This window comes from Emydura macquarii, unplaced genomic scaffold (assembly GCF_026122565.2).
Source record: "Emydura macquarii macquarii isolate MOO-44397 ecotype Brisbane River unplaced genomic scaffold, CSIRO-AGI_Emac_v2 contig_3128, whole genome shotgun sequence".
NCBI lineage: Eukaryota > Metazoa > Chordata > Testudines > Chelidae > Emydura > Emydura macquarii.
The window spans coordinates 2590197-2617383 of record NW_027133265.1 but is presented as its reverse complement, the minus strand read 5'-3'; the positions used below and the strand labels follow the sequence as shown (position 1 = coordinate 2617383).

Below are 27187 nucleotides of genomic sequence, written 5' to 3'. Positions count from 1 at the left end.
TGTTGCCTCATAATGCTCTTATTTATAGTGATTTGTAATGTCTGTGTCTTCTGTATCAGTACTACTGCTCTCTGTATCAGTAGCAGCGGCACATGTTCTGATGCTGTTATATGTGGTGCGGGGGGTGAGGGACTTCTGCCTGAAGTTTTCTATATTTCATAGTTGGAGTGGTCATGACAGCAGGTACCAGAACTTTGCACTGGAGGTAGTGTGGCCCTGATACAAGCCCTAAGGCCAGGCCTGCATATGAATGAACCCAGTACCCTAATGGAGTGGCAAGTTTGTAAGATCACTGATTTCAGCCACACTTCTCTTCAGTTACCACATTTTATTTTATAAATATGTGACATCTTCACAAAACTTATCTGTTACCTCTGCAGCAAATATCAGATTATGAAAATAAATATTTTTGGTGGATGAAAACTGACTGTATTTTACTAGAGATCTCCTTGCACTGTAGTTGCTTAAGGAAGGGTATCCATGGAAGAGCATGTAAAACAGACTATCTTGAAAAAACTGGCTCAGATTTCAAGTGAACGAGTTGTGTCTCATAGACTTTAAGGTCAGAAGGGAACATCGTGATCACCTAGTCTGACTTCCTGCATGTTTGCAGGCCACTCTCACATGATTCAGATTAATTTCTGGAATACCTCCAACGTGAGCGCAGCCATTTTGATTATTACTCTGTTCCATCCTCATCCCTTTCCCCTTTTTCTAGGCTCCATTTGTTCCTGCAGCCTGAATCCTTTCAGCCAACATTTTGCCATCCTCAGTCACCTAGGCTGCCCCCTCCCACTTTTGGCTTTTTCCCTGATAGAGGCTATTGTTGCCCAGCGTTTGAATTTTTAACGTAGAACCACAATGTGATCTGCAAAAGTGGGGCGGTATGTGTGTGTTCTCATTGAGGCCGGGAATATAACGTGGAAAAGAGGGTTCAGGCTATTGTCTGATCAGTGGTGCCCCATGTGAGTAGCTTGGAATCATCAAAATGCCAAATCCCACAAATAGGGACTGTGTTCTCCTAAACTGGGGGAAAGGAAGGTTTTTGTTTATATCTGAGGGTGGGAACAAGACATTCCCCACTTGTGACACATGACTCAGGTTTTACAGACAGCGAAGAGGTTGTGCTGATGAGACTGGCTTTTCAGTTGTAAAAATTGATAAATCAGAAAAGTTCTTTTCTCAAACAGATAATCTTCAGGCAGAATTCACAGAGCCCTTATTAAAAGGACTTATTTGTGCTGCCAAATCAGTGTCGTGATCAGTGTGTTGGCTGTTTTGTTTTGCTTTTGATTAAAAATGGATTATATGTATTTTAAATACACGTACTAAATTCCATGTTTTAAAGTTCATATTCTAGGCTTCCAGCTGATGATTTGAACTTGTAATATTGGATAAATGAGAGATTCTTCTTGGTCACGGAAAGTGTGTGTGTGTGTGTGTGTGTGTGTGTGTGTGTGAGTAATATATATATAATAATTTTATTTTTTTCCCCTCTCTCATTAGCTAAGAGGCTAGAATCCTATCAAGAAGCTGATTCAGACGATGAGGATTTAGCAGGTGCTCTGTGTGGCTCATTGAGTCGCATGCCAAAGAAGAAGATGCACAACTGCAGGACAGCGAGTGGGCCTTTGAATCAACTGGCTGGTAGCTGTTCTGCCTTAGGAGGGGAAGAGGCAACCAATGACATTCCACACTCAAGACATGTAGCTTTCAGCAGCCCCATTGTAAGTAGAGCTTGATGTCTTTTGATCTTAAATATTCGAAGTAACTCATGAAGACATCTGATTTTTTTTTGTTTAGGGTTGAATAGATCATTTGTCTTCTCTGAAATCCTTTTTGTTTCCGAAAGAGAGCCAAGAAAGTGCCTCTCTGCAGTTGATTTGTAACTGATACATTTTTAAATGATGGCAAAAATAAAATGAGGATTTGCAACTTTTAAAGCCAGACTAGAACTGAATTGTGAGCATGAGGTGTTCATTCAGGGTTATCCCTTTCTAAGATGTTCATGTAAAGCTGGAGGAGAAGGATGATCCAGTGATTAGGGCAATGGATTCAATTCTCTGCTCTTCCACAGGCTTCCAGTATGTCTTGGACAAGTCACTTAGCTTCTCTGTACCACAGTTCCCTATCTGTAAAATGGGGATAATCGCACTTCAGTACCTTACAGGGGTGATCTAAGGAAAATGCATTAAAAATTGTGAGGTGTTCAGATACTACAGTGACAGGGGCCAGATAAATACCTAAGATAGATGGATAGAAGGGCTTGCCTATAAGGCAATTGTTTGATGATGTATATTTGACACACAGAGTGTATTAGGCATGAGAGTACATAAAAACACTTGAAATGTGGTGTTAATGTTTGTATTAGATAATGCAGGTGCTACTAAGTAATTCACCAGTGCATCTGCATTGAATCTTTCTGGCATAACTCCATAAGCATGCCGGCTAAAATTAATAAACCAAATTTAATCAGCATTTGCTATGTTGCTTTGAGAGGTTTTTTTGAAATAGGTGATATCTGTTGTGGACAAGCAATATTCCAGCCTAATGCACTAGGTCATTAGGAGTAAAAATTCAGCCTGCAGTGTGTATGTCCTTTATAAATGAGATTTAAAGTAACATTAAATAGGGGGTGGCTCAGTCTTGTTTTATTTCTGCTGAAGTGCTCATGTGCTAAGACTTGTGAAGATTGCATTCTGTCTATGAAGGTATGAAATTCACCCTGTGCGGAAGGTCAGTCCAAGATCTAGGCATATTAAAGTCCCACTTACACTCTGAAGGGCTTAAGTGGGACTTTGCCTGGGGCTGGCCCCCTCTGAATAGGGGTGAAGTTCAACCTCTGTGAGAAATCTCCATGTTCAAATGCAGAAGGAGAGCTGGTAGCAAAACTATATGGTATGCAAAGGGATGGGGGGAACAAATTGAGGGTGTTCCCTCATGAAATTAGGATGGTGGGGAAGTGGAAATATGTTTTGAAGGTTCAGAATTAACAGTGCCCATTCAGGAGAAAGACCTGGCTATCTTTGTGGCCATCTTAATAAAGACTTCTACTCAATGTGCTCAAAAAAGCCAACAAAATATTAGGATGCACAAGAGATTAGGATGAGACTTTCATGGGGAGCAGATTACTGTCTGCCTATTAAAGAGTTTCTTATATCTTCCTCAGAAGCATTTGGTGCCAATCACTGCTAGAGACAGGATACTGGTCTAAATGGACTGTGGGTCTGATCTACTATGTCATTTCCTGTGTTCCTATGAATTATCATGCACTAAAAAATATCCGTGAATAAGGACCGGCTCCTGCAAAGTGCCGACCCACGCCTGTGAGATTCTGCATATGTTAGGGTGCTCTCCCCAGAAGCGCCTAGCAGGATGGGGCCTTTATTAGCAGGAGGACATTGCCTGAATGTCTCTAATCCCTCCATGTTATACACCGTAGTAGATTTTACTTTTTCCGTTTGAGATTCACTTCCCTGCACCAGCTGCCAGTAGGAGCTTGGGAGTAGTTATTTTATTTATATGCACTTCTAATAGAACTTGATACCTGTGCATTGTAAAGCCTTGCAACAGTGAAACTGTTTTTTGTGCCAGAAACCACATTGGATCTTTTGGAACTATATGGTGATTGGGTATCTATTTTATTTGACCAACAGGAGACTGATGTTGTTCCGGATGCACAACTCTTGGAGAAATTCAGTCAAATTTCCTGTCATTCATATGCATTATCAGAAGGAACTGACAGAGAGCCATCCTTGGAAACAGTATATATTGCTGACTTCTTTCTTGCTCTGGCAATCTGTAATACTGTGGTAGTTTCAGCTCCTAACCAACCACGTCAAAAGGTAAGAAAGAAAAATCTGCTACTCAAGTGATCACACTTCTGGCTGCTGCAGCATATTATAACTTTTAATGTGTTTTATATAAGCATTGTTTGCATGGGGAGAAAACAAGGCACTGCCATTTAAAAATGGTCATTTCCCTCTCCATTGGTTTGCCGTGTTTGCTCAAAGGAAAGGAATGACTGTACTATTGAAAATGAACAGTCCAGTAAGTTAATACATAATGTACAGCTAGTAAAAGTTTCCAATGAAGTGAAACTTGCCTTGAATATTTAACTTTTACAAGAAGGACTCTAAGATTAAATTGGACTTGCCATTTTTACTATGTTCTATTCCCCAATAAAATGCCTGATTTTAATACCCCCTCTTGTATGAAAAAAACTGGTATAGAGCAAACTGTAGCTGCCTCCTGCATTACTACAAAGCGAGGAGGAGCCTGCTTTTCAGTTGTATACAGTAATAATTAAAACATACCTAGATGTGGCAGCTTGGATGCATTGCTAAGGCACAACAGCTATTTTGTGGGTAGCGATCTTCCGCTTTGCAGTAATAAATTATCACTTTTACTTTTGTGACTGGAACTCTTTAATTTAAAAAAAAAAATTGTATTTATCTTCTGAGTAACCTTATTTTAGAAAAGGTTAGGGTTGAACTTCCCACAAGAAGCATGTGATTAGTGTAAGTAAATGTCACTTTTTTGAAAATCTGTTCCTTCTGCTAAATTGTAGTGTTTCAAACCTACAGCAGCATGCAGATCATATAGAATGTCATATTTGTGAATTTGGCTTTATGCTGCCTCAAAAAATGGTTGATGGAAAAATAGCTTATGTCTCCTAAGCAAAAGTACAAAAAACTCCTATCAAATAACTCTAGCCTAACTTAAGACAGATAGAGAATACAGTACAAATGTGAAATAGTAAAATATGTTACATCACTTTTATAGTGTTTTTCTTCTGTGTGCTTTATAAACACAAAGACATTAGCTGTTGTGAAGAATCAAAGGGGATTAGAGCCGCAATCCTGCCCTCATTTATTTGCCGAATGAGGCCAGGGTTCCCAGTCTCCATTGATCTTTCACAAAAACCATGGAGGATGAGAGTTCCAGAAACCCATGTCCTTGGCTAGTCATCTTACTAAATTCTTTGCCCTAGGCTGCTCACTAGTAACTAGAACTGGGTATTAGTATCATAATTAGATTAGCAGTAGATGTAAGGTATTAACTGTGGTGGTGTTCTGATCAGTGTCCAATATACTAAGCTGTGTTAGGTTTTGCCATGTAAGTCCAAATCTAAGAAAAGTAAGTGCTTCTAAAAGATTTTATTGCTAAAAGTTATTTTTAGGTGGTAATAGTCACCTTTTCTGTGGGGAAGACTTAATCGTTACAAGCTTCTGCCATTCAGAATAAGCAGAATAAATCCTTAAATCCACCTGCTGTGACATTAAAGAAGTTTAAAAAGTGAATCATGTTATTTGTTTCATTGCTGGTCCAAATTCTAGAAATGGATTACAGTCACCAATCAAACTTGGAATGTGTGTAATTTTACAAATCTGAAGTATGTTTACAGTTGATGTGTTTGGAATCTAATTACCTGTGGGTTTGACTGCATTTATGTAATAGAGTTATAAAGTAATATATAATATATTAAAATAGCTAATTTAAGTGGAAACAAATCAGCATTAAAGTTTCAATAGGTGATACATTAAGAAAAATATCTGTTCTGTAATTCCTTGCCGAACTAAAATGCCTCCATGACTTTAATGAAATTTTCATCACATGTACAGATGTTTTGGCTGATGTTTTTTATTCTGTTGCAGATGAGACTATCTTCGCTAGGTAGAATGCCCATTAAATCCCTTGAGGAAATCAAACAGATATTCCAGAGGTTATCAGTTCGCAGGCTGAGTTCATCACCAGTTCCAAGTGCAAAAGAGTCGTCATCTGAGAGCCCTAGTCCTTTTGTGAGCAAACTGTCTATTTTCAGAGTGAAGCTGGCTTCACCTGCTGTGGAGGGGGTGGCCCAAATGGCTAATGAACCTCGGGCTACTGATAGCCCACAGTGCCTCAAAGTATCTCCACCTGGATCACTAGATAGAGTGGACGTAGCTGCAGGCAGTGAGCACTGTGGTGCTGGATCATCTCTCGAACAATCTTCTATCTCTAAGCTGTGTTATGAGGCGGAGAGCCCAGATGAAGCTGCACTAGTTCATGCGGCCAGGGCTTACAAATGCACTTTGCAGTCTAGGACTCCTGATCAAGTTACTGTGGACCTGGCTGCTTTGGGATCTTTAACATTTCAGCTTTTGCACATTCTGCCTTTTGACTCTGTCCGAAAAAGAATGTCAGTTGTTGTTAGACACCCGCTCTCCAACAAAGTGGTGGTGTACACGAAGGGTGCAGACTCTGCCATTATGGATTTGTCGTGGGCTGTGCCTGCAGGTATGTACAGAACTTTGGCAGCTCTTGGTTTCATCTTTGTATCTCTCCAGAGGAATTGAATAAAAAGTTTGGCGTGATACATAAAAGAAGGTAAATAAACAGAGCTACCTCAGTCAGTGGTACCCTGGCTCCAGTACTCCCACAGACATACCTAGTTGTTCATCCCTTAGGTGCCACTCTGACCGGTGCTCTACAAACACCCAAGAAGGACGGGAAAATTGGGGTTCAAGATCTCAACTCAGCAAAATACGTTGGCACCTCCTAACTTTAAGCACATATGTAGACCTATTGAAGACAATGGGACTATTTCTGTGGTTAAAGTAAAGCACCTGCCCAAGTACCGTGCCGAACTGGGACCCACTATTCGGATAGTAACACATTTTATTAATGAAAGTATGAAGTACCCTATATTAGAGTTAGACAGTATCCACTCTTTATTTTTGTCACCAGTTCTGACTTCTCAGAGAGACGCTCTAATATTAGATGTTGTCACCTATTAACTCAGTAAGTCCAAATCCTGTCTTCTACTCCATTACCGAGTACATCTCTGTTCCTTGGCTAAAGGAACTCTAGCCTGCGCCTGTAGAGTTCTGCGGCCCCCTTTTAATTGTTCCTGTTTATTTATGTGGCAAACACTTTAGGACTCTGCAACTGGAAGCGTTGACTCTTGTAGTACAATTTCATGTTTGCTGTAGCACTACAATGATTAATCTACATGGAATGGAAAACACCAACTGTTTTTTATTGAAGATCATTGAGGGCAAAAAATACTTCTTAACTATATGGATCAGTGGTGAATACCTCAGTTTCTTCTTATTTTATTTTTAATTAAGGAAATATTTCTGTTATTTTTAGATATGGGAAAAGAATCAAGGTGAACCATTTGTAAAAGTGCTCTGTGTTGCCCTAACTCTTCTACCATTGATTTAAGGGGGAGAAGAGAGAAACTAATACAGAGTACTTTTGCAAATCCTACCCTTAGATTTTTGGCCAAATTTGACCTGAAGAGTGTCCCTTTAACCCTCTCCCTACCAACCCCTGGACAGAGCAAGACAACTTGGAACAGTCACAAATATATGACCTGAATATGGTTTGCAAAAATAAAGACCTGTTTAAAAGTTAAAATAAAACTTGTTCTGGTTTTGTTTTTGGTTCTTGGGGTTTTTTTTTAAGACTTGCTTTTTTGAAAGGATGTCAGTAAGTAAACACTAACAAGGCACATTTTACTTCCTTCCTTCCATCTTTTTTTTTTTTTTTTAATTTCAGATGTTAATAAATCAGAACTGGAGCAAAAGAAAATTAAGGAAAGAACTCAGAAACACTTAGATGATTATGCCAGAAGAGGATTGCGCACGTTGTGTATAGCTAAAAAGGTAACCCGTGAAGGGATTTATGGTAGTTCATGAGATGACGTACTTTCTCTGGAATGTGGTGTGCTGTAGCTCTGAGACATACATCACTGTTTCTAAACATACTTTCATATCCACACTAGACTTTTATTTAATTTAATGTGATTTTCAAGAGAAATCAGTAAGTTGACCAGTGCTACTGCATAACTTGACTTGTAACAGTTGTAGTAGGTGTCAGTGCAGGATGGCAAATGGCTTAATGTCCACAACTTTATCCATAAAATTGTGGTTAACAAATAGTTAATCTGGCTTTCCGAGTAAGACGTGGGAAGTGAGAAGACAGAGAAATGTTCACAAAACATGTGAAACTTGCCCAGTTTGTGGATTTGTTACAGCCAGTTTTATGGCTTCACTTTCAGACCACATACAGTTGAGAGTGCTGCATGGTTTGGGTACGAAATGTCACTTTGAGGTTTCAGCGAAGTTTAATTTTGAGTTCAGAGCTGCCCAGAAATTCAAAGTATAACTCAGCTGTAATGAAAGGGAAAGAAATGTCTGCAAAGCAAAACCTCACATGGTTGTGTAGCTCTGGCACTGACTAGAGCTGAGGACTCTATCTGTTTTTTATCTTCCTTCACAGGTGATGAGTGATGAAGAATATGCTGACTGGTTAAATAGTCATTTTTTAGCAGAAACCAGTATTGACAATAAGGAAGAGCTGCTGCTCGAATCTGCCATGAAGCTTGAGACCAAGTTAACACTCCTTGGTAGGTAAAAAACACTATCAGTTGCTGGAAATAAATGGATTCATTTTGCAAGACCCTATGCAAAACTGAATTTGTTTTTAGAGTGGTTTTCTGCAGATTTAGGATTTACTGCTCGTTGTTGAATTTCCATAAGTCTATTTTGTAAGTATGCAAATACAGGACCTGACACAAATCCCATTGAAGACAGTTGAAGTCTTTCCAGTGTCTGTAATGGGCTTTGAATTGAGCCCATATGACCTCTCTCTAGCTTTGTGTACACCAGAGCATTGGGGCATTGCCAGCAATACATTACAAGTCTGTTAGGAGATTACAGCACACCACAGACTCATGCTAAAGTGCATTGCTGGACTAGTGCAACCGTTAGTGTCCCTAGACTGTTTGATGGTGAAACGTCAGCCACAGTTCTACACTAGCACTCCTTCTGGGCTAGTTCACGTTAGCTATGGAAGAACTGGAGAAAATCTTCAGTGCAGATGCAGCCAGACTGAGCGAGAGGGGGAGGCTTCTGGATATCTGCAGGGTTGTAGTCGGTTTGTGTGCTGGGGTAACAGTTGCGGACAACTGCTCAGGAGGTGACCTTTGGGAAAAGGTCAAAGACCAGATTTTTATAGTGGGAAACCAGCTCTTGCTAGAAGCAGGAAAGAGAAAATATGAGCCAGCAGTGTGATGCAGTTGTGAAAAGGCTAATGTGTGTGGTGTTTAACAGGAGTGTGTCATATGCAAGACATGGGGAGGTAATTGTCCTGCTCTACTTGGTCCTGGTGAGGCCTTAGCTGGAGTACTGTCCATTTCTGAGTCCTACACTTTAGGAAGGATGTGGATGAAGGGGAGAGCAACAAAACTGATAAAAGGTTTTGAAAACCTGACCTTTGAGGAAAGAGTAAAAAGACTGGGTGTGTTTAGCTTTAAAAAAAAAAAAAAGACAGAGGAGACCTGATAACCATCTTCAAATATGCTAAGGGCTGTTAAAAAGAGGATGATGATCAATTGTTCTCCCTGCCCACTGAAGTTAGGACAAGAAGTAATTAGCATAATCTGTAGTGAGGGAGATTTTGGTTAGATATATTGGGTAGACCTTTCTAATTATAATGATAGTTCAGCACTGGAATAGATTTCCAAGGAAGGCTGTGGAATCCCCATCATTGGAGGTTTTTAAGAACAGGTTAGACAAACATCTGACAGGAATGATCTAGGTGTATTTGGCCCTGCCTCAACATGGGGGACTGGACTAAATGACCTTTCAGGTCCATTCCAGTCCTAGATTTCTATGATTCTATGATTAATTAGCATTTTTCATGTTTTTGTCTTTTTCATTTTTTTATTTAACCAACGTGCTTTGTATTGCAGGTGCCACTGGGATTGAGGATCGCCTGCAGGAGGGTGTTCCTGACACTATAGAGGCATTGCGAAAAGCTGGAATCAAAATCTGGATGCTGACGGGGGATAAACAAGAGACCGCTGTCAATATAGCATATGCTTGCAGGTTATTAGAACCAGATGACAAAATCTACACTCTCAAATCACTAAGTAAAGTAAGTGCAAACTGAGATTTCCCTCCCTCTCCTCCCACAAAACAGCCTTTTCCTGGAAATGGTGGTCCGACTGTTAGAAAATGTGTAATTTTTTTTTTAAAGATGCCCTTTGTATACTGAAAAACGGAGGGTCTTTTTCCCCCTCCCTGTTTTTAAAACGTATTTTACATTTGTTTTCCAGAAATCTATTTCTAAATACAACCCCTAAATGGTTGTTAATTATGTAAGTTGACTGCAATGTCTCGCTTGTCTTTGTATTGGGGAAAGAGGTTGGCACACTTTACATGTTTATAAATGCTTGCAAAAAGCTAGACGTTAAAAGGTAATAGGAATATAAACACCAGTCAAAAAATTGACGTGGAAATTATTACATTTAATTTTTTGCTGCTCTGTGTCAGATCTTTCCTCTGCCCTAATTGATTAGCATTAATGCACAAGGAATTACCTCATTAAAGTGGTATTACACACCGAGTTCCAGAATATTAATCTATTTACATTTAATAGAGAAAAATATGGGTTTTTTTTTTTCTTTTGAAAATAGTTCAGTCATTTGGGAAATAAAATAGTGTTAAAAAATGCAGCTGAGGTGGGAGTTAGGCTCAGTCTTGCTTGATGATTGTGTTATCTGCTGGATGTTTATAACTAACTGTGTTTTTGATTCTCTGTTTTGTGAGCTATTTAAGAGAGCCTTTTTTTTTTTTTTTTTTTTTTTTGTTTTAAAATTATAAATGTTAACCAGATTAAGTGACCTGCAAATAGTAGTGTCGTTGAGGATAAGCATGGGTACACAGAGTTTACCTACTTCTCATTTGGGAAATAAAGAGCTTAGTTAAAGTTTAGTTTATATTTGTTTACTCACTTTTTTTTTTACCACTACACCACTGCTTGCAAAATACATGTATGTGGGGAGGGGACTGGGCATGTGCCAACATCTTGTTTTTTACAATTTTACAATTTACAATTTTAAAGAACGTGACACGTGAAAGAGGTGGTGTGGGGTGTGTTTTGCTTGTACTATAACTTAGAAACTCAGGTCATGTCATTCTTGGGAGATTCTCTGATAACTGGATAATTAGTGCAACAACAGATTGAAAAGGGGAAGGGATTTTTAGTCATTGTATACAAAATTGTTAGGTATTAGCAAAAATAAATATCAATCTGCCTTCCACAATTATTTAACAATTTGGATAAATGATGCCTTTGTTATATATGCAGCACCTTGCTCTTTTGGTTAAGGTGTTAACTGTCACAATAAACAGGCTCTGAGGTCCTCCAGCAAAACTAAGGTAGACAGAGTCTGACGTCGATATGTATAGGTAAAATTAGAAGAAGACAAACTTTTTGCAAAAATCTTTTGAGCTTTTTTTTTAAATAGATTATAAAGAAGGGGGAAAAAAAGGCTACAAGGCAATTATTTTGAAAGGCTTTGCAGGTCACTCCTAACCTGGAATTGAAATGTATCCCTGGGTTTTCATTCAAAACTAAACAAATTAAAAGAGCAAAAGACTCATAACTAAGCCTTATTTACATTACAGAATCCTTAATGGTCACATTATAGTCCAGTAAATATTTTCCAATGCACTTCATTATTTTCCCAGTTAGTAGCACAAAATCCATGCCAACCTGCTTAAACAAGGTTGAACAGGTCTTTTCTGCAGAAAGCAAACTGTTCAACTGTGATTTTTAAAAAACAATAGAGCTGGAGAGCCAATTCAGGTCACCTTCTGCATGCATGAAGTCCCACTGACCTCAGTGGAATGACTCCTATGCAAAATTTGGCCTTCTGTATAATATGTATTTTATATACTGGAATCAAAGCCAGGATAGAAGATGCATCACCCTAACTTCCTTTCTCTTTGCCTTACACAAGGATGCCTGTGCATTGTTGATGAACACTATTATAGAAGACATCCAAAAAATTGTGTGTGCCAAAAAAAATCACAGCACCAAACTGGCGAGCATCTTTCCAGCTTCCTCCACCCAAGCTCCAGAGTTCAGTGCCAGCTTAGTTATTGATGGAAAGACTTTAGAATATGCCCTACACGAGAGCCTGCAAAGTATCTTCCTGGAACTCACGGAGAGGTGCCGGGCTGTGGTCTGCTGCAGAGCAACACCCCTACAGAAAAGTGAAGTGGTCAAACTGGTGCGAAACAAGCTGAAAGTGATGACGTTAGCTATAGGTGAGTCTTACCCCAGCTGTGCGCTCAGTTATCTCTGCTCCCTGGAAAAAGGAGAAGCTATATTTAGTATTTTTGCGGCTGTCTCTTATACACTTTGCCCATGAAAGAGGAGGGTACTACCTAGGGTCAGATTCACTTCTGGCATAAACTGATGTAACTCCACTGAGTCAATACTGCCAGTGAATTTGGCCCTTAAACTAGTCACTGGCAAGCCCTTCTTCCAATGGTAGCAATAACAGTAATACAGATGCTTTCTCTTGTACTTTGTCTGTTTATTTTTTTTAAAGGGGCAGTTGGGGAGAGGCAGGGGAGTTTCTCTGCCATTCTCTATCACAAATCCCACCATGTACTGGGGTAGAGACAGGAAATGGTCCAGTCTCTTTCACATAGGACTAGCGTTCACAAGGATCACTGTTCTGCTGCCCCAGTGAGTGTGTGAGTGACTTTCTGAAAAATATATTAGCAAAGATCCATTGGGCAACACTCTCTGTAAAATGCAATGCTTCCAGTTACTATCTTTTTATTAGTGGGGTATTCCACAGTTTACGGTATTAATTAGAACAATAATTCTTAGTATTCTGGGCAGTGTTCTGATAAATTTGTCTCTTCTCACCATCTCTGTGTAGAATACATTAGCCAGCAGAGCTACTTCCCTGTTGTGTTCCAACTAAGATTATGTTCTTATTCCTCTTCCCCATCCCCCATCCCCGGCAGGTGATGGTGCCAATGATGTCAGTATGATCCAAGTGGCCGATACTGGAGTTGGGCTGTCAGGCCAAGAAGGCATGCAGGTAGTGGAGACAGAAAACAGCTGCCAATCAAACCAGACTCAGGTTGAAATGAAATGAGGGATCAGGCCTGAGGTTTAGTGGCCACTGAATATGTTGGCGCCGAACGGACCAGACTGAGTTCTGATCACACTCCCAAATCTGAGTGCTGTTCCAGGAGCCATCAGAGGCTGAGCGCGGCAGGGGCTCTCACTCTTGGATGTGAGAACCTGTTGCTCATCGCTGAACTCCCTGGTCTTGAAACTCCCTATTGTTCGCTTCCTGGCCAACACATGGAGCTCACATGCAATTGGCATGGATGTCAGTGAAGGCGGAGCTTGGCCTCCCGCATCTGACCCATTAGTCAGAGTTGTGTGTGTTTGTGCCGTGTCTAGCACAAAGGGGCCCAGATCTGAATGGAGCACTGGGGTGCTCCTATAATCCGTATGAACAATAAATAACAGTAACATATATAAATGCCCCACTACCACTCATTTGTCTACATTTGTTGCGCATCACCACTGGCCTTTAACTGTTCAAGTGCCATAACTCTTTCCTTGTATGTGTTGCAGGCTGTGATGGCGAGTGATTTTGCAATTTCCCAGTTCAGACACCTCAGCAAGCTGTTGCTTGTCCATGGTCACTGGTGTTACACCAGGCTGGCCAACATGATTCTTTATTTTTTCTACAAGAATGTGGTATGTAACTATAGCGTGTCAAGGGAAAGGTTCTTGGTTTGTGAGTGTCCAAGGGTGTGATTTGGTTACCTAGTCTTGATTGGGGTTCATTGTGGCTTTCGGAGGTGGAGACAGTAGAATAAATTGATGATTGTCAGAAATAAAGGGCAGACATCAAGGGGCTCAACTTTCAAACTCCATCGGCAGAGGACTGAGCCTGTACACCTGCCTTGGGTTGAGTTCACTGCTCCAGATGCGTTTAAAATCGCTTACGCTTTATCTGTTTTACTCGAAGAGCAATCTGTAGGCATTGCTGAGAGGGGAATATTGGAATAAGTTATACATCTAGACAATGGGTTTTGAAAGACATTTACTTGTAAAATTATATTTTAAGTGCAGTGTTGGGGCATATTTGTTGGAAAGCAAATGTGTATTTCATTCCCTGCCGCCCTCCTGTAACAATGCAGGGATGAGATCTGTCATCTTTTTCCTCAGCTTGCATATGCTCAGCTGGGGGTTTTGGTTTGTTTTTTTGTCTTTGAACTGTCAGGCCTACGTAAACCTCCTCTTTTGGTACCAGTTCTTCTGTGGGTTTTCGGGAACATCCATGACCGACTATTGGGTTTTGATTTTCTTCAACCTCCTCTTCACTTCGGTGCCGCCCATCATTTATGGCATTTTGGACAAAGATATCTCTGCAGAGATCCTCATGCAAGTGCCTGAGCTTTACGTGACTGGTCAGAAATCTGAGGTATGTTAAAGAATTTTTGTCCCAAGGCAGATTGAGACACTCAAAATTTGTGTTTTTTTTTTTTTGGTTTTTTTCCTTTGCTGCGTGCTCCTCATCAGTCAAAATACTTTCCCTATGTTAAACCATCTGGAGTTGACATGCAACTAAAAGCTATTTTTCAGCCAGGCCCCTTGCTGTCTTGTGGGTTGGGAAGGCGGTAGGGGAGGAGGAGGGCTCTGGCTGAGGCTGTGAGCTAGATGTATTCTGTTACCATTCCTGTTTTGTATTAGCTAATGCCCAGCTCACAATGGTTGAGATACAGCTATCCACAAGATCCCTAGAAACTAAAGTACCAATGCTACGGTGTCATTGAATGGTGCAGCTACCACAGTGTAGGAACCTGAACAGAGTAGGATTTATTGCACCTTGTGGCACCATCTTCTGCTAAATCCCATACTTTTTCCCTTATGCCTATTGTCCTGGACTTCACTGGCTCCTCCCTCTCGCAGCTCCCTTGTGTGTGCGCTACACTGCAGGTCTGCCAGGAATGAAGCAGGAAAACTTGTACAAAATGTTTGCAATCCGCAAATCTCGGTAGTCTGAAAAAAGATTGTTTTTAACTCAAAACGAGGCAACTCTGCAGCCTATCCCTGATTTCTGCTTTGCACAGCATGAGTTATAGCAAAGATTTTACTCATATGAATTTTGAGGGAAGTAAAGTACCATATTCTAGCGACTTCTGCTGACACGGGGTAAATGCTGCCAATAGCAGGCTTAGAGGGGCATTCAACATCCTGCTACCCTAAAACTCACCATTTCCCCAACGGTATCACCAGATTAATGGCTTCTGGTCTGAATGATGCTCCAGCATGCAGCGTGCTGGTGACCTAACATCAGCTGTAAATCCATGCTGGAGCCTAATGCTCCCTTAGAAGGGGAAAGAAGGTGGTATAGTGAGGGAGCGGGGCAGGGAGTTTAATATATACTTCTCCCCTCCAATGCCAAATTTACATTCCCCTCCTCTACCCTCTGTTCAGTTTCACATTTTGTATTTTGCATCACTTGGCTTATAGAGTAATAAGGTTGGCAAAACCATATTATCTATCACAATAAGATGCTTGTCAAGCCCCTTTATGCAGGCTATAACTGGGGTCTGTGCCTCACGAGTCAGAGTTTTGACTATATAAATCTCTGGAAAAAGCTCAGGATTTGGCCCTGTATCTTGGCTTCCTCCTTCTGAGATACTGAATCTCTCCACCTTTTTACAGCTTTCCTCTTCCCTTCAGCCTAGGATGGGGGTAATTGCTACTGCTGCACCCCATAGCTTTTTTAAAAAAGCTTTGGTCTGATTTTTGTCCAGTTTACCATTTTGCCTTGCAGTCTCTTTTGGAGTCTCCTTTGGTTAAATGGTACCTCATTTCATCTGTTGCTGTGAAATGTATCGAGGCAGGCATTTTGAATGAAAGGCACAATATAAAAATAAGTGGAAATGTTTCATAAAATAATTGCATCACAGTATTGCACGTCTGGATTGATTTTAATATTGTGCATGCTATAGCTTACATTCTTCCAGGGACAGATATTTTAATGCTCAGCCCTGTACAAAATGCAGAAGAAGGCAGTGTGGCTGATCCTAGCAGTTTACAAATTATGGTCCAGATCCTACATCAGCATCTGCTGTTGCAGCCCCCTATGCCCAAAAGATGTCTCACCAAGATTAATGGGACTCCACATGGTCCAAGGGATGTGCTAGCAGAGCCTGCTGCAGGACCAGGGTCCACATCCATTCTTGGTATGAACTCTGGTAATTAGTCACATGCCTACAATGAGTTCTGTCCTTTTTATCGTGACCATCTCACTAAGGGTTTGTCTACATGGGGAAATTGACTGAAATAAGCTGTTGTCCGGCAATACCGAAAGAAGGACAGGAGACATTTGATATGGTTTTAATCAGGCCGTAACTTTATTATTAGATGTCTGGGACTACCCAGCAGATAAAAATATACATGCAGGTAACCCTGTGCTCATTCAATAACTTCCAGAGGGGATCCTCTAGCCCCCCTCTTTTTCCATCCAGGTTCCCCAGCCAATCCATTGCTGGAACCTTACCATCCACCCCTGCCCAAGTCCTTTACCAAGCGATTTATCCGGTCACTGTATATCTTTCCTATGGAATACCTGCACTGGACATCTGCCCCATACTTTTATAATGAGTTGCAACATGTAACCTAACTCCCTTCATGCCACATGTCAACAAAGCCCACCCTGAACTCGCTGTGGGGAAGGTGAAGAAAACAGCTAGGCTAATCTGGTGGTCAGGGAAAAATTCCTTCCTAGCCCCCCCCTAAAAAGGGGGCAGCTAGTGCACTGCCCACAGCAGGTCTAGACCAAAACTGGTATTTCACTACCTAAAGGGGAAGGAGGGTGGGTGCTGCCTCAGCCTGCACCATGTGAAAGGGGCTTCACCATATGGGCTGCCCCTTTTAAACTTTTCCGCCCATCCGGATTCCACGAGATGAGTCAGTGTCTCCCTATGTCCCCTTTTGCAGCAGTTTGACCTCGTCTCTTTCCCTCCCCTCCCCCCAAACCATAAAGCACAGTTCCCTTCATTTGGTCAGTCAGACAAACCACTCCCCCCTCCACTTAAAGGTGTGATGCAAGAGCTATTTTAGTCAATTTTCCCATGTAGACAACCAATAAAAGTCTCCTTTTTGTCTGATGTTTACATGTGATCTGTCACATGGGATATCAGTTAGGAGTTTGGGGGTTGCTAACCCTAGAGGGGTTCATTGTCTGTATTTTTTAAAAATAGCATTTTAAAGTTCAATAAGTAGAGCTTCAAGTGCTTGAGCAGACAAGATTACGCAGGATGACTGGAATTTAGTTTTCCCAGAGTCAGAAATGAATATAGCTGAGGCTGCTGAGATTTGTTCATTTCACTGAGACTATGTTTCCTCTTTAGGTATATTCATCTCAAACTTTCTGGATCACCTTGCTTGATGCTTTTTACCAAAGTCTGGTTTGCTTTTTTGTGCCTTACTTCGTAAGTACTGAAGTTGAATTGTGTTCATTAATACATGTGTCATTTTCTCTAATTTGCTGGCATGGTTTTTAAACTGACCTAAGTGTTTGGTTTCACTTTCTCCTACAAGGTTAAAATTGAGGATAATTATTGGATCTGTTTTGATTTTTGCATATGTAAATCGATCCAGTATTGCAACTGTTTGTATCCCAATGTAATGTGATTATATCAAAATATTAGGACTATATGCAGAGAATATATCAAATTTAGCATGTCTCTTACTTTGCAGACTTATCGTGGCTCTGACATAGACATTTTTTCTTTTGGAAACCCTTTAAACACAGCAGCACTCTTCATAATATTACTACACCTCCTAATTGAGAGTAAAACTTTGGTGAGTATGTTCTTTATGCATTCCAAAGGGTATATTCTCCCCTCAGTGTGTGCATACAACTCTTATTTAAGCTAAACAAGGGAAGATCTTTCTCTCTCAACTAAATATATTAAGGGTCAAACACTGATTTTTTTAACTCATGTGAGTAGTAAGTATTCTTATAACTAGCCCCATTGGAACCAGTGAGATTACTCACATGAGTAAGGCAACCAAGATCTGCCACCAACGTTGTTAATAAATAATGAAAGAATCCTGCTTTTAACAACTTCTGTTGCTTTGGTGCTGTAAGTTTAGTTTTGGAAAGGGGAAAACAGATATTGATATACCTTACCTTTATCAGTCCCTAAGGCTTGGCTTCCATAGACAACAAAGGTGGAATGCTAGTTTTGAATGTTAGGAACTGATAAACAATTTATAGCCACGATGAACAATTCAAAGGTGTCTTCCCTGCCAGAATACAAGAAGCTATTTTATGACATAAAACTGTCAGTCGAAGTTTTTAATTAGGTCTGCACAAGCTAAGGCGACAATTGATAGTTCGATTGGATTAATTGAATTTCTTTTTAAACAAACAAGGGCAAAATGGTGACTATTTCCTGTGTGGCATAATTCTGGAGAAAAATGTAATCATCATGTTAAACATTGGAGGATACAGGGCGCTGGTTGTTTATTAAATGCAGGGGGGAAAAAGACAGTTTCATTCTTGAGTTTGCGTAGTAAATGGAATGTTAAGCTGTTTTCTAAAGTTTTTTATTTTAAAGATTTGTGTGTGTAAACCTAGCCTTTTTATCCTGAATGTGGAGGACATGATAACCATCATAAAAATGCCTTTCTTTAGCAAACAAGGGATGATATTAATTTCTCCATTCTCTGAATGGCATAAATGCTTTTTTTTGGGGGGGGGGGGGGCACTTAGGGATGTCAGATGCCTGCCAGACCAGTGACAGTATTATTTTCTTAGTAACCAACATGCTCCTAAATCACAAAACAAAACAAAAAAACTAAGACAAAACACACACAATTATTCTGTGTTTAAAGCAAACTGTGTAGTGATGTATGATGTGAAGAGTTTGTTTCCACTTGTTTGAGAAGGCCTTTTCTGATGCTTATGAGTAATGCAGTCATCTGAAATACTTGACATTAAAAAGTCTTTATCACAGTATCATGAGTTGTATATTTAATAGCCTAAACAATTAATAAAATAAAAAAAGGTTGAGGGGGAAGAACTTTTCTGTTTGTAATAACTTTAAATCTGACTCTCTGATTCCTGTATTGTTCCTCCATTTCCACATTATAGACTTGGATACACATGACTGTTATGATAGGTAGCATCTCATTTTACCTTGTCTTTGCACTGATTTTTGGAGCAACCTGCAAAACCTGCAATCCACCATCAAATCCCTATTGGATCATGGAAAAGCACATGACAGACCCAGTGTTTTATCTGGTTTGCATCGTTACTACTTTCGTTGCTCTTCTACCCAGGTACTTTGTTGTTTTACAACCACTAGTATTAACCAGTACTGGTTTTCATTGAGGCTTTGATGCTGTAAAACTCTCTGGTATGGTCTTGTCTTTTTGAACATATAAAATTGCACAGGCTGGTAGTGTAAGAAAAAACGAGCCCATAGGTATTGGGGGGGGGACTTTAATTGGGGTCTTCTCCAGTTAAATTTAAACAAGTATAAAATTGCTGTAATGACTTAGTCTAAATCCTGCTTCTCGTGTTTAAACCAATAATTTACCTTAACCACTTTTCAGATTTTATATCCAAAGAAGTTTTTATTGGATGGCAGAGCGAATCATTTACATGTCATAGAGAAGCAATTTATGAACCTGTTTTTATTACTGAAACAGTTACTCAACTGTTTTCTTCTTTGTTTTGAAAAGGCTTGAAACCAGGATTTCTGTAATCGGACAAAATGTTCAAAAATCTCTCTGTGGATTCCTAAAAGTTATTAGGAGATGACTTCTGTGGATATACAACTTGTCACTCCCAGTTGTGGGTTGGGGCCCAGCATACATAGGATACACCTTTTGCCTTAGGGCGTAAGCACATCACCCTGATTTTCAACCTGGGCTCAGACCTTACAACTAAAGCAGCAGAGGGTGGTACTTTACTGTAGGCCTGGGCTGAGGTGTGTCAGAAGAGCTTGCTTATTCCCTTCTGCTCTGTGGCTGGCTCCAGATGGTGCCACTAACCACTTGCTTTCTCTCCTAAATGAATTTAAAAAAACAAATCCCCAAAGTGACTTTTTACTGGCGCAGCAATGAGCCAAGGTAGGAGAATACATTCAGCATGTTGGCTCTTTTAAATCCAACAAACCGGTGAATGAAATGTAAGTGTTCTGTTTTTAGGAGTGGCTGATTTTTCATGGTAGACTAAATACAAAGAGTTTTGGACTTTATAAATAAGGTTCTTGGAGTCACTTTCAATCTCCCAGCACCAGAGAAGTTCAAGCAGCTCTGCCAAAACAGATTGTTTTTGTTTTGAGACATGTAGGGCCTGATTTTCACCACCTCTGAGACGAGCCTGCAGCTTCCACTGACTTCAGCTGGAGCTGCAAGTACACGCTGCCCCTGAAGATCAGAGCCTAGGAGTGTCACATCCAACATGTGAAATCCGAGGCACTGAAATCAGTGGCCATTCTTAAAATTGTTGGTCCTAATAACCTGTTCTAGTGCAAAACAGTTATTTGTGTGTGCAAGCCTAAAGGCCATTGGTGCAGAGGCTACTGCAGCCTTGTGATTATTAGGCTTCACACTGCAGCCTGGCTGATAAGAGTAATGCCTCCTGTCCTTTCCCTGCATGCTCCTGCTTGGGTCTTTTTAGCCTTGCTGAGAGGAGCTTTAACCGGCTTCCATATGGCTTATTGGAAAACCCTTTTTATATTCTAGATATTTGTTCAGAGTTCTTCAGTGGACATTGTTTCCATCTCCAGTGTTGAAAGCCAAGCACCTTGACAGATTGACCCCTGAGACGCAGAGGGAAGCAATTAAAAAGTGGAAAGATGATCGTGTTGGGAAATGTAAAATGGGTTTCCAGGGCGCTCGTGCATGTTCCAGGTCTGCTGAAGATGCTGCATCAGTAAGAGAAAGCACTGACCACTCTTCATACATACCAGTGTCTAAGACACCTTTTCATACCTGTCCAGGAGGCGGTTCAGTGCAGGAGGCTTCTTTTGTATCAGACCTACAGGATGAGTTCAGGGATGTGAACAGCCTGAATTGTGAGAGCGCTGCATTTTTGAACTCCTCAAAGGAAATCTATTCAGAAACATCTGGCGCTAATAATTCTTGTATTGGCATCCCGGAATTTACTTTTGAAAAGGGCAATAGTGAAATTTCTTTAATAAATAAGGCAGGTTTGAATTGTGTTTTGAATGATCAGGATGTTTTAACATACCCTGCAAAACCGGAATGTTAACTTTAAAAAAAACAAAGAACAAGAACATGGCTGCATTACACTACCTTCGTTTTTTTGGTGGTGGTGTTTTTTTGTCAAGTCAGTTGATGCACAAATTTATTTTGAAGCCTTTTGTATTTTTAAAACATTTTAAGTAACTTATTGAGGGGTCCAGAGTTTAAATGGGCACTAAGCATTTTGCAAGTATCAGCTTTATTAAGAACTCATCATTTCTGGTACATGATAACATAGTAAGTAACCTTGACAAAAATGAAAGTGATGTAATTTAAAGGCTTTCCTGGTGGAGACATTTTTACCAGTTGACCCTGACTTTGTCATCCTGAACTCCAGCCTGTGTTGTTGCAATGTTCTGATCTGTAGCAATGTTACTATGACAACCAGTGCTGACAAGGTCCCCTGCACTTCTGTCCAGGAACCCCTTTGCAAAACGTTTTTTATCCTAATCATTCTCTTTGTGATCTAATATTTGTTTGATGGTTTCACAGCAACGTGGAGGGCCCATGCCAGCAAGATTTACAGAACACGCTGGCCATGTTCAATGTCCATTTTATGAAAAAAATAAAATGTACAGTGTCCTACAGGCTCTTCCTTTTTTTGGTACACTAATACAAAAGGATCTGGATATTTCTAAGTCTGGAGCTGCTTGGCACAATGTCTGTTCTTGGTGAGATCATATCAGTAATTCCTATTTTGCTGTGGTTTGGTTTGTTTTTCACTTGGATCATGAGGATAAAGAAGTCCTGCCAATTGACTAACCTTCTCCTCGCTAGTGTTGTTTGGGAAAGCTCCATGTGTTGCACTGTCCCTGGTGATAGAAGCAGTAAGAGACTTCCCGAAAATTGTTGATGAAGACACAGCCTAGCATACTGCCTTTTTCCATAGCACCACAGCTTTGCTAAGATTGTCACCTCCTTGTGCAGCTTTTAGGAGCATGGGGGCTTGGAAGGTGAGGAGAATAATGATTTTACTAAAGGAAATCCCTCTTCCCTCCCCCAGGACAATTTTTCTTTTCATTATTTACAAAAAAGGAGAGATGGAGCCCTGAAATAAACAACTGACACATCTTCCCTCCATTCCTGTCATCTACCTCTGTCTCAAGCTTTCGATGTCATGCTTACCATTGTAGCATGGCTCTGATTCAGGAAAGTACTTAAGCACATGATTAAGTCCATCCCTATTCAGGATATCTGAACTTTAAGCATGCACTTAAGTGTTCTCCTGAATAGGACTGCTTTCCTGAATCAGAGTCTATCTGAGTACCATAAGCATTATAAGAACACTTTTTTGTACTATCATAGCTCCCCTCACTTATTTAATTTGTATTTCATTCAAATGAGAGCGTTTCTTGGGAGGTTGGAGCTATTCATTCTTCTGCCTCATGCCTCACAAGATACCCACAATGACTGAATATCGTTTTTGTTTTTTTTCTGTCGTGTTGCTTAACTACTTCTTGGCCAACTACTTTTCTCCAAGCTGAGAATAGTTTTTAACTTTATAGCTTTGTGCAGATGTCGCATGATACGTTCCTTGTGTGAGCAATGAAGTTGTAGGAACATTGGGTGCCACTACATGTGAGGATGATCCTCTTGTTAGCACCCTTGCTTACCTACATTGCTAAACCACAATTCCACTATCGCCTTGGTCTCGCATGCCTATGTGTGTGATGCAAGCAAAACGCCATTAAGTTAGGGGTCTCCCTGGTCTGTTGCAAGGGTTCTCAGGTTTTTCACAGCACAGACATCTCCTCCATCTTGTCGCATGGGCCCCTTAACACTGACAGCTGAATGACAGGCCTCTCTTAACTACAGCAACTCTTCAGGTAGAATACAGGGGAGTGGCACGATGTGTTTTTAACTTTAATATGAAGTCTCTTTGTTTCTGACAGAACAAATCACTGCGTCTCCTTTTGTTCTTCATATAATTTGTATCTTCCTCCCCCACCTCTTCTCTTTCTTTCCCTGGATCCCCTTCGCATATTTCTCTGCTGACTGGCCCACCCTCCTCCTCCCTACCAACACGTACTTCTTGACACTTGGTGCCTGTTCCCCTGGGCATGCTGCCTCGTTTCCTTCTCTTCGGATAGTCTTCTCCAAAGGGTGATTGACAGTCCAATCCTACTGGTGGTCCAATCCCTGAGGACATCCTGTTTCTTCCTGTGATATTACAGCTGGCCCTAGTAGAGGTGGCTAGAATGACTCTTCTTTGTTGTCAGCTGCTTTTACAGACCTCCAAACTCTTCTTTACAATTAACAGCCTGGATGCCTATAGATGCTGCTAGAAACACAGAAGAGATCCAGCACCACATGCCCTTTCAGCTACCCTGCAAGCTACCGGTAGGTACCACAGGTTGAGAATCATGGGTCTATTTCTTTAGCCCAGGCTGTTTAAAATATTGCCTGTTTATTTTAAAATACTTATGTTAACATAGCCAATTTATGGAGCAACTTAGGGAATTATTAAAGTCCACTAGGATCTGTTGAGATAATCACAACTCATGAAGTGCAGCTTCTATTAAATTATTAGTATTTGAGCCCATTTTCTGTTCTGTTTTCTTCTGAATTTTTTTTGCTTACAAAATTCCAAGGATCTAGGTGTGTCTGGTTGGTTTTGTACATGGGTATTTTAGGGTACTGGAAGGCCTCTGCCTTAAATTGCAGCATGAGGTTGTTTGGTTTTTTTTCCCAATGTTTAATATAACATTATTCCTCACCTTTTAAAATTTCTGAAAGAATTTAAATGAATGCAGTGAGGATTGGAGGGTTGCTGATAAGCTAATATTTAAAGGCATTGTAGGAATATGAATTCAGGTCACCACATGTTAAAATCATTGAGTGTTAATTTAAAAACAATTCTTTTTTCAAAATGCAGATCTCAATTAAGAGAGCAGTAATGATGTCTCTAACTATTTTTGTTTGCTGTATTGTAGCCATGTTGGTCCCAGGATGTTAGGGTAAGTTAATATCTGTTGCAAGAATATGTGAGGTGCAGGAGATGGTTCCTCAGTTTTTCTGAAGTCTAACTCTCCAACTACTACATATAACTCCAAATATGCTGAACAGCTCTGCAGAAGGATTGCAGAAAAACTGAGGAACCATTTCATCGGTCTGTCTCTCTTTCTCTCTCTTTGGGTAATTATATGTGTGTGTAATTATATCTATAAAAATAAAAATTACATAGTTGCATTGGTGCAAAACTCTGATGAAAATGTGGTGTACCAGCACAAAAGGTTTACACCAGTGCACCTTAATTTGATAACATACAGGTGTGTGTTTCCATGATTTAGACAGGGCCTAAGTCATTTTATGAGAGTCCATTGTAGCATAGCCACTGGTTTGTTAGGTTTTTTTGTTTTTCTTTTTTATAAAACTTCTGGCGAGGAGGGGAAGAATAAGGTAATTTTAAAGACCCTAAAAACCTAAAGACCCTACTTGAGGAAGACACATCTTTAAATGGGTTCTCCTGAAGAGCCTCTAAAAGGTCCCTATAGAAGAATTACTTTTTCTATGTTACTGCAAACCTTATTGCAAATAGTACAGTGTGGGGTTTTTTTTTTTTTATTTTAATTTTACCAATGAGAAGTCAGAATAAAGAAACCATGTAGTAGAAATAGGATTCCTTCTTAGAATTAGTACCAATTAGGAATTATTTTAAAACTCCCTTCTAAAATCCAAGGTGTTTTTCCCTTCCATGGTTTATTCATAAAGCTGTAACAGGTTTTGGCAATGAAAGATCCTTGAAAGACCTGATCTACACACAGTTTTTTACCTCTTTAACTATAGCTAAAGTGACACACTGCCATAATGAGAATACAAATATACCTGTATAAAGGTACTTATCAGTATAGTGGAATAAATTATATCAATATAAGCACCTTTATACTGGTATAAAACTGCATCAACACTAATATATTTACACTATTGGTACTACAACAGCACAGTTTCGGCGCTGTAGCACCGTGGTGTAGATGCTCTCTGCAGTGACGAAAGGGGATTTTTCCATCAACATAGGTAATCTCATCTCATCGACCTAGCCATATCTACAGTATGGGTTTGGTTGGCATAGCCGTGGCTTTTGTGGGCGTGAGCATTAGCACTTGGGAGGTCACCACTTCACTTTTTCTTCAGTCAGCACTTAATCTCCCAGCCTATACAAGATCTGAGCTTTTTATTTGTTTTTAAATAACATTTTTAAAACTACCTTTCTGGCCGTCTTTATGTGGCATAAAAAAGGGCACAATCCCCCTTTTTTTTTCCCCAAGTCACTTTTAGTTTTGATGTTTTGATTTTTAAAAAAGTCTTGTGAATACAAGCAAATCCTGCTTGACTTGTTTTGACTTTTTACATTAGTGTTTCCCAGAGCCAATTTTAGTGTTACCATAAAAGTAGGGAACCATAGAGGCACAAATTAAATGCTTAAAAAAACAAACAAACCCCCAAACACTTAACAATAGCAGCACTAAACTGTAATAAATCTTAAGACAAAAACTGTTTTGCACATTAGCAAGTCAGTCATGCCCTTCATTTAATGGGTGTCTTTCCAGCACAGCAAGTTTTTTTTTCTTTACCTAGTTTGACTAGTCAAAATCTGAATCTATTTAACGAGTCTCAGCAGACAACCAGATCCCACTATTGCAATGGAGTTTGAGCCCACGCAACACCACCAGCCACTGCTGTCTTTGTAACAGGGAGATAGATGATGGTGTTTCATTGTTTCTGATTGCAGTAGACCTTATGTATAGCAATACTTCCCCACAGCCCAGTTGTGCAAACAATCGCTTTCTCGAGGGATGTAATACAGTGGCTTGCCCCTTAAAGGCTTAAGGCCTGGGACCAACTAATCCTGATTACTAAAGAGGTACATCTGAGCAAGAATCCCCTGATTCCCCTATAAGAGCTGCAGGAAGCTGTAGAGAGTCCTCAGGAAGAAGTGAGGGTGGTGAGGAGTTCAGGAAACTAGAGTGGTCTAGTTCCCTCATGCAGGGAAGACCCTGAGAGCAGAGGTGTTGCCCCAGTTTGGAAAGGCTGGGAGTAGTCAGCTAACGCAGGGAAGACCCTGAGACAGGGAGTTTTGGTCTGTGTCCAGATTAAGGCTGGAGGGAAGATTTTGTGTTTGATTTTGAACTTTAAATTATAAACCAGAACCTAAGGAGGGCTGTTGTTACTGGACTTATGAAAGCCTCTTTTTGAGTTTGAGGAACCAAAAGGAGGAAACAGAGGTGGGGGGCTGCTTGCTGAGTCCACCAGAGGGCATCTAGGAAGTGGAAGGGCCACTTGAGAACAAGGGGCTTGACATTAACAGCCAGGAAAAAAAAACAGAGGAAGTTAGTGAGGTCAGTTTGCTAGTCAGATATTCTCATTCAATCTGTGACATATGTATCTCAGACATTACTGCGACATTGAAAGGTTAGTTACACTGAAGCATTAACTTAAATTTTGTGTTCTTAAACAAAGGGGAAAGCATCATTAGCCTCAAGCATAGCTTTTCAGTAACCCACCGAAAAAATGCACTAGCAGGTTATCTAATAAGTAGATTCAAAGCCATTGTGAAAGTACAGCCAATAACATAAAGGGGATGGAAGGGCTTCATGTAAACGTTCGGTCTCATTCTCGTTATGTTACAACTGCAGAGTGGCCGTATCTTGCTCTCTGCACATTTACCTGGTGCTGAAATTCTACCTAGTGTTTGTCAGCACCCATGCTAATTATTTTGAAATAATAATAATATAATGGGAGAAATATTGATATAAAATATTCAAAGAAGGTTATATGGCTTAGTTCGGTTTTTTTAATCTCCCACTACAAAAATTGTAATTTAATCCAAAGTAATTGTAAGAAGTCATACTTCTTAATCTTCCAGATAATAATCTGTATTGGTAACATACATGAAAAATATGGGTAAGGACCACATCCAAGTGGTAGAGACAGAACCTGAACAGTGCTAAAAAGGGGCTAGGAGTGGTACGTTATGCAACTTGGTGCATGTGTGCAAATATGATTTCAGAGCTGTTTGAACCACACAATCACGAGAGAATAGAGAAATAGCCTAAAGCGCCTTCTATTTTAA

The 27187-nt window shown here is 40.2% G+C and overlaps 1 protein-coding gene across 1 annotated transcript in view; it reads left to right on the top strand.

Moving 5' to 3' along the window:
- ATP10D (ATPase phospholipid transporting 10D (putative)) overlaps positions 1–21702 on the top strand; it is a 72857-nt gene extending 51155 nt beyond the window's left edge. Inside the window, exons 10-23 of the mRNA XM_067531283.1 lie at positions 1507–1727; positions 3657–3845; positions 5658–6279; positions 7546–7652; positions 8269–8395; positions 9743–9927; positions 11798–12107; positions 12822–12898; positions 13447–13572; positions 14102–14302; positions 17244–17324; positions 17593–17697; positions 18995–19182; positions 20596–21702. Coding sequence (XP_067387384.1) covers positions 1507–1727; positions 3657–3845; positions 5658–6279; positions 7546–7652; positions 8269–8395; positions 9743–9927; positions 11798–12107; positions 12822–12898; positions 13447–13572; positions 14102–14302; positions 17244–17324; positions 17593–17697; positions 18995–19182; positions 20596–21124 — 3068 coding nt within the window. The 3' untranslated portion in view covers positions 21125–21702. The remainder of the gene's footprint in view (positions 1–1506; positions 1728–3656; positions 3846–5657; positions 6280–7545; positions 7653–8268; positions 8396–9742; positions 9928–11797; positions 12108–12821; positions 12899–13446; positions 13573–14101; positions 14303–17243; positions 17325–17592; positions 17698–18994; positions 19183–20595) is intronic.
- Positions 21703–27187: the final 5485 nt, after the last annotated feature.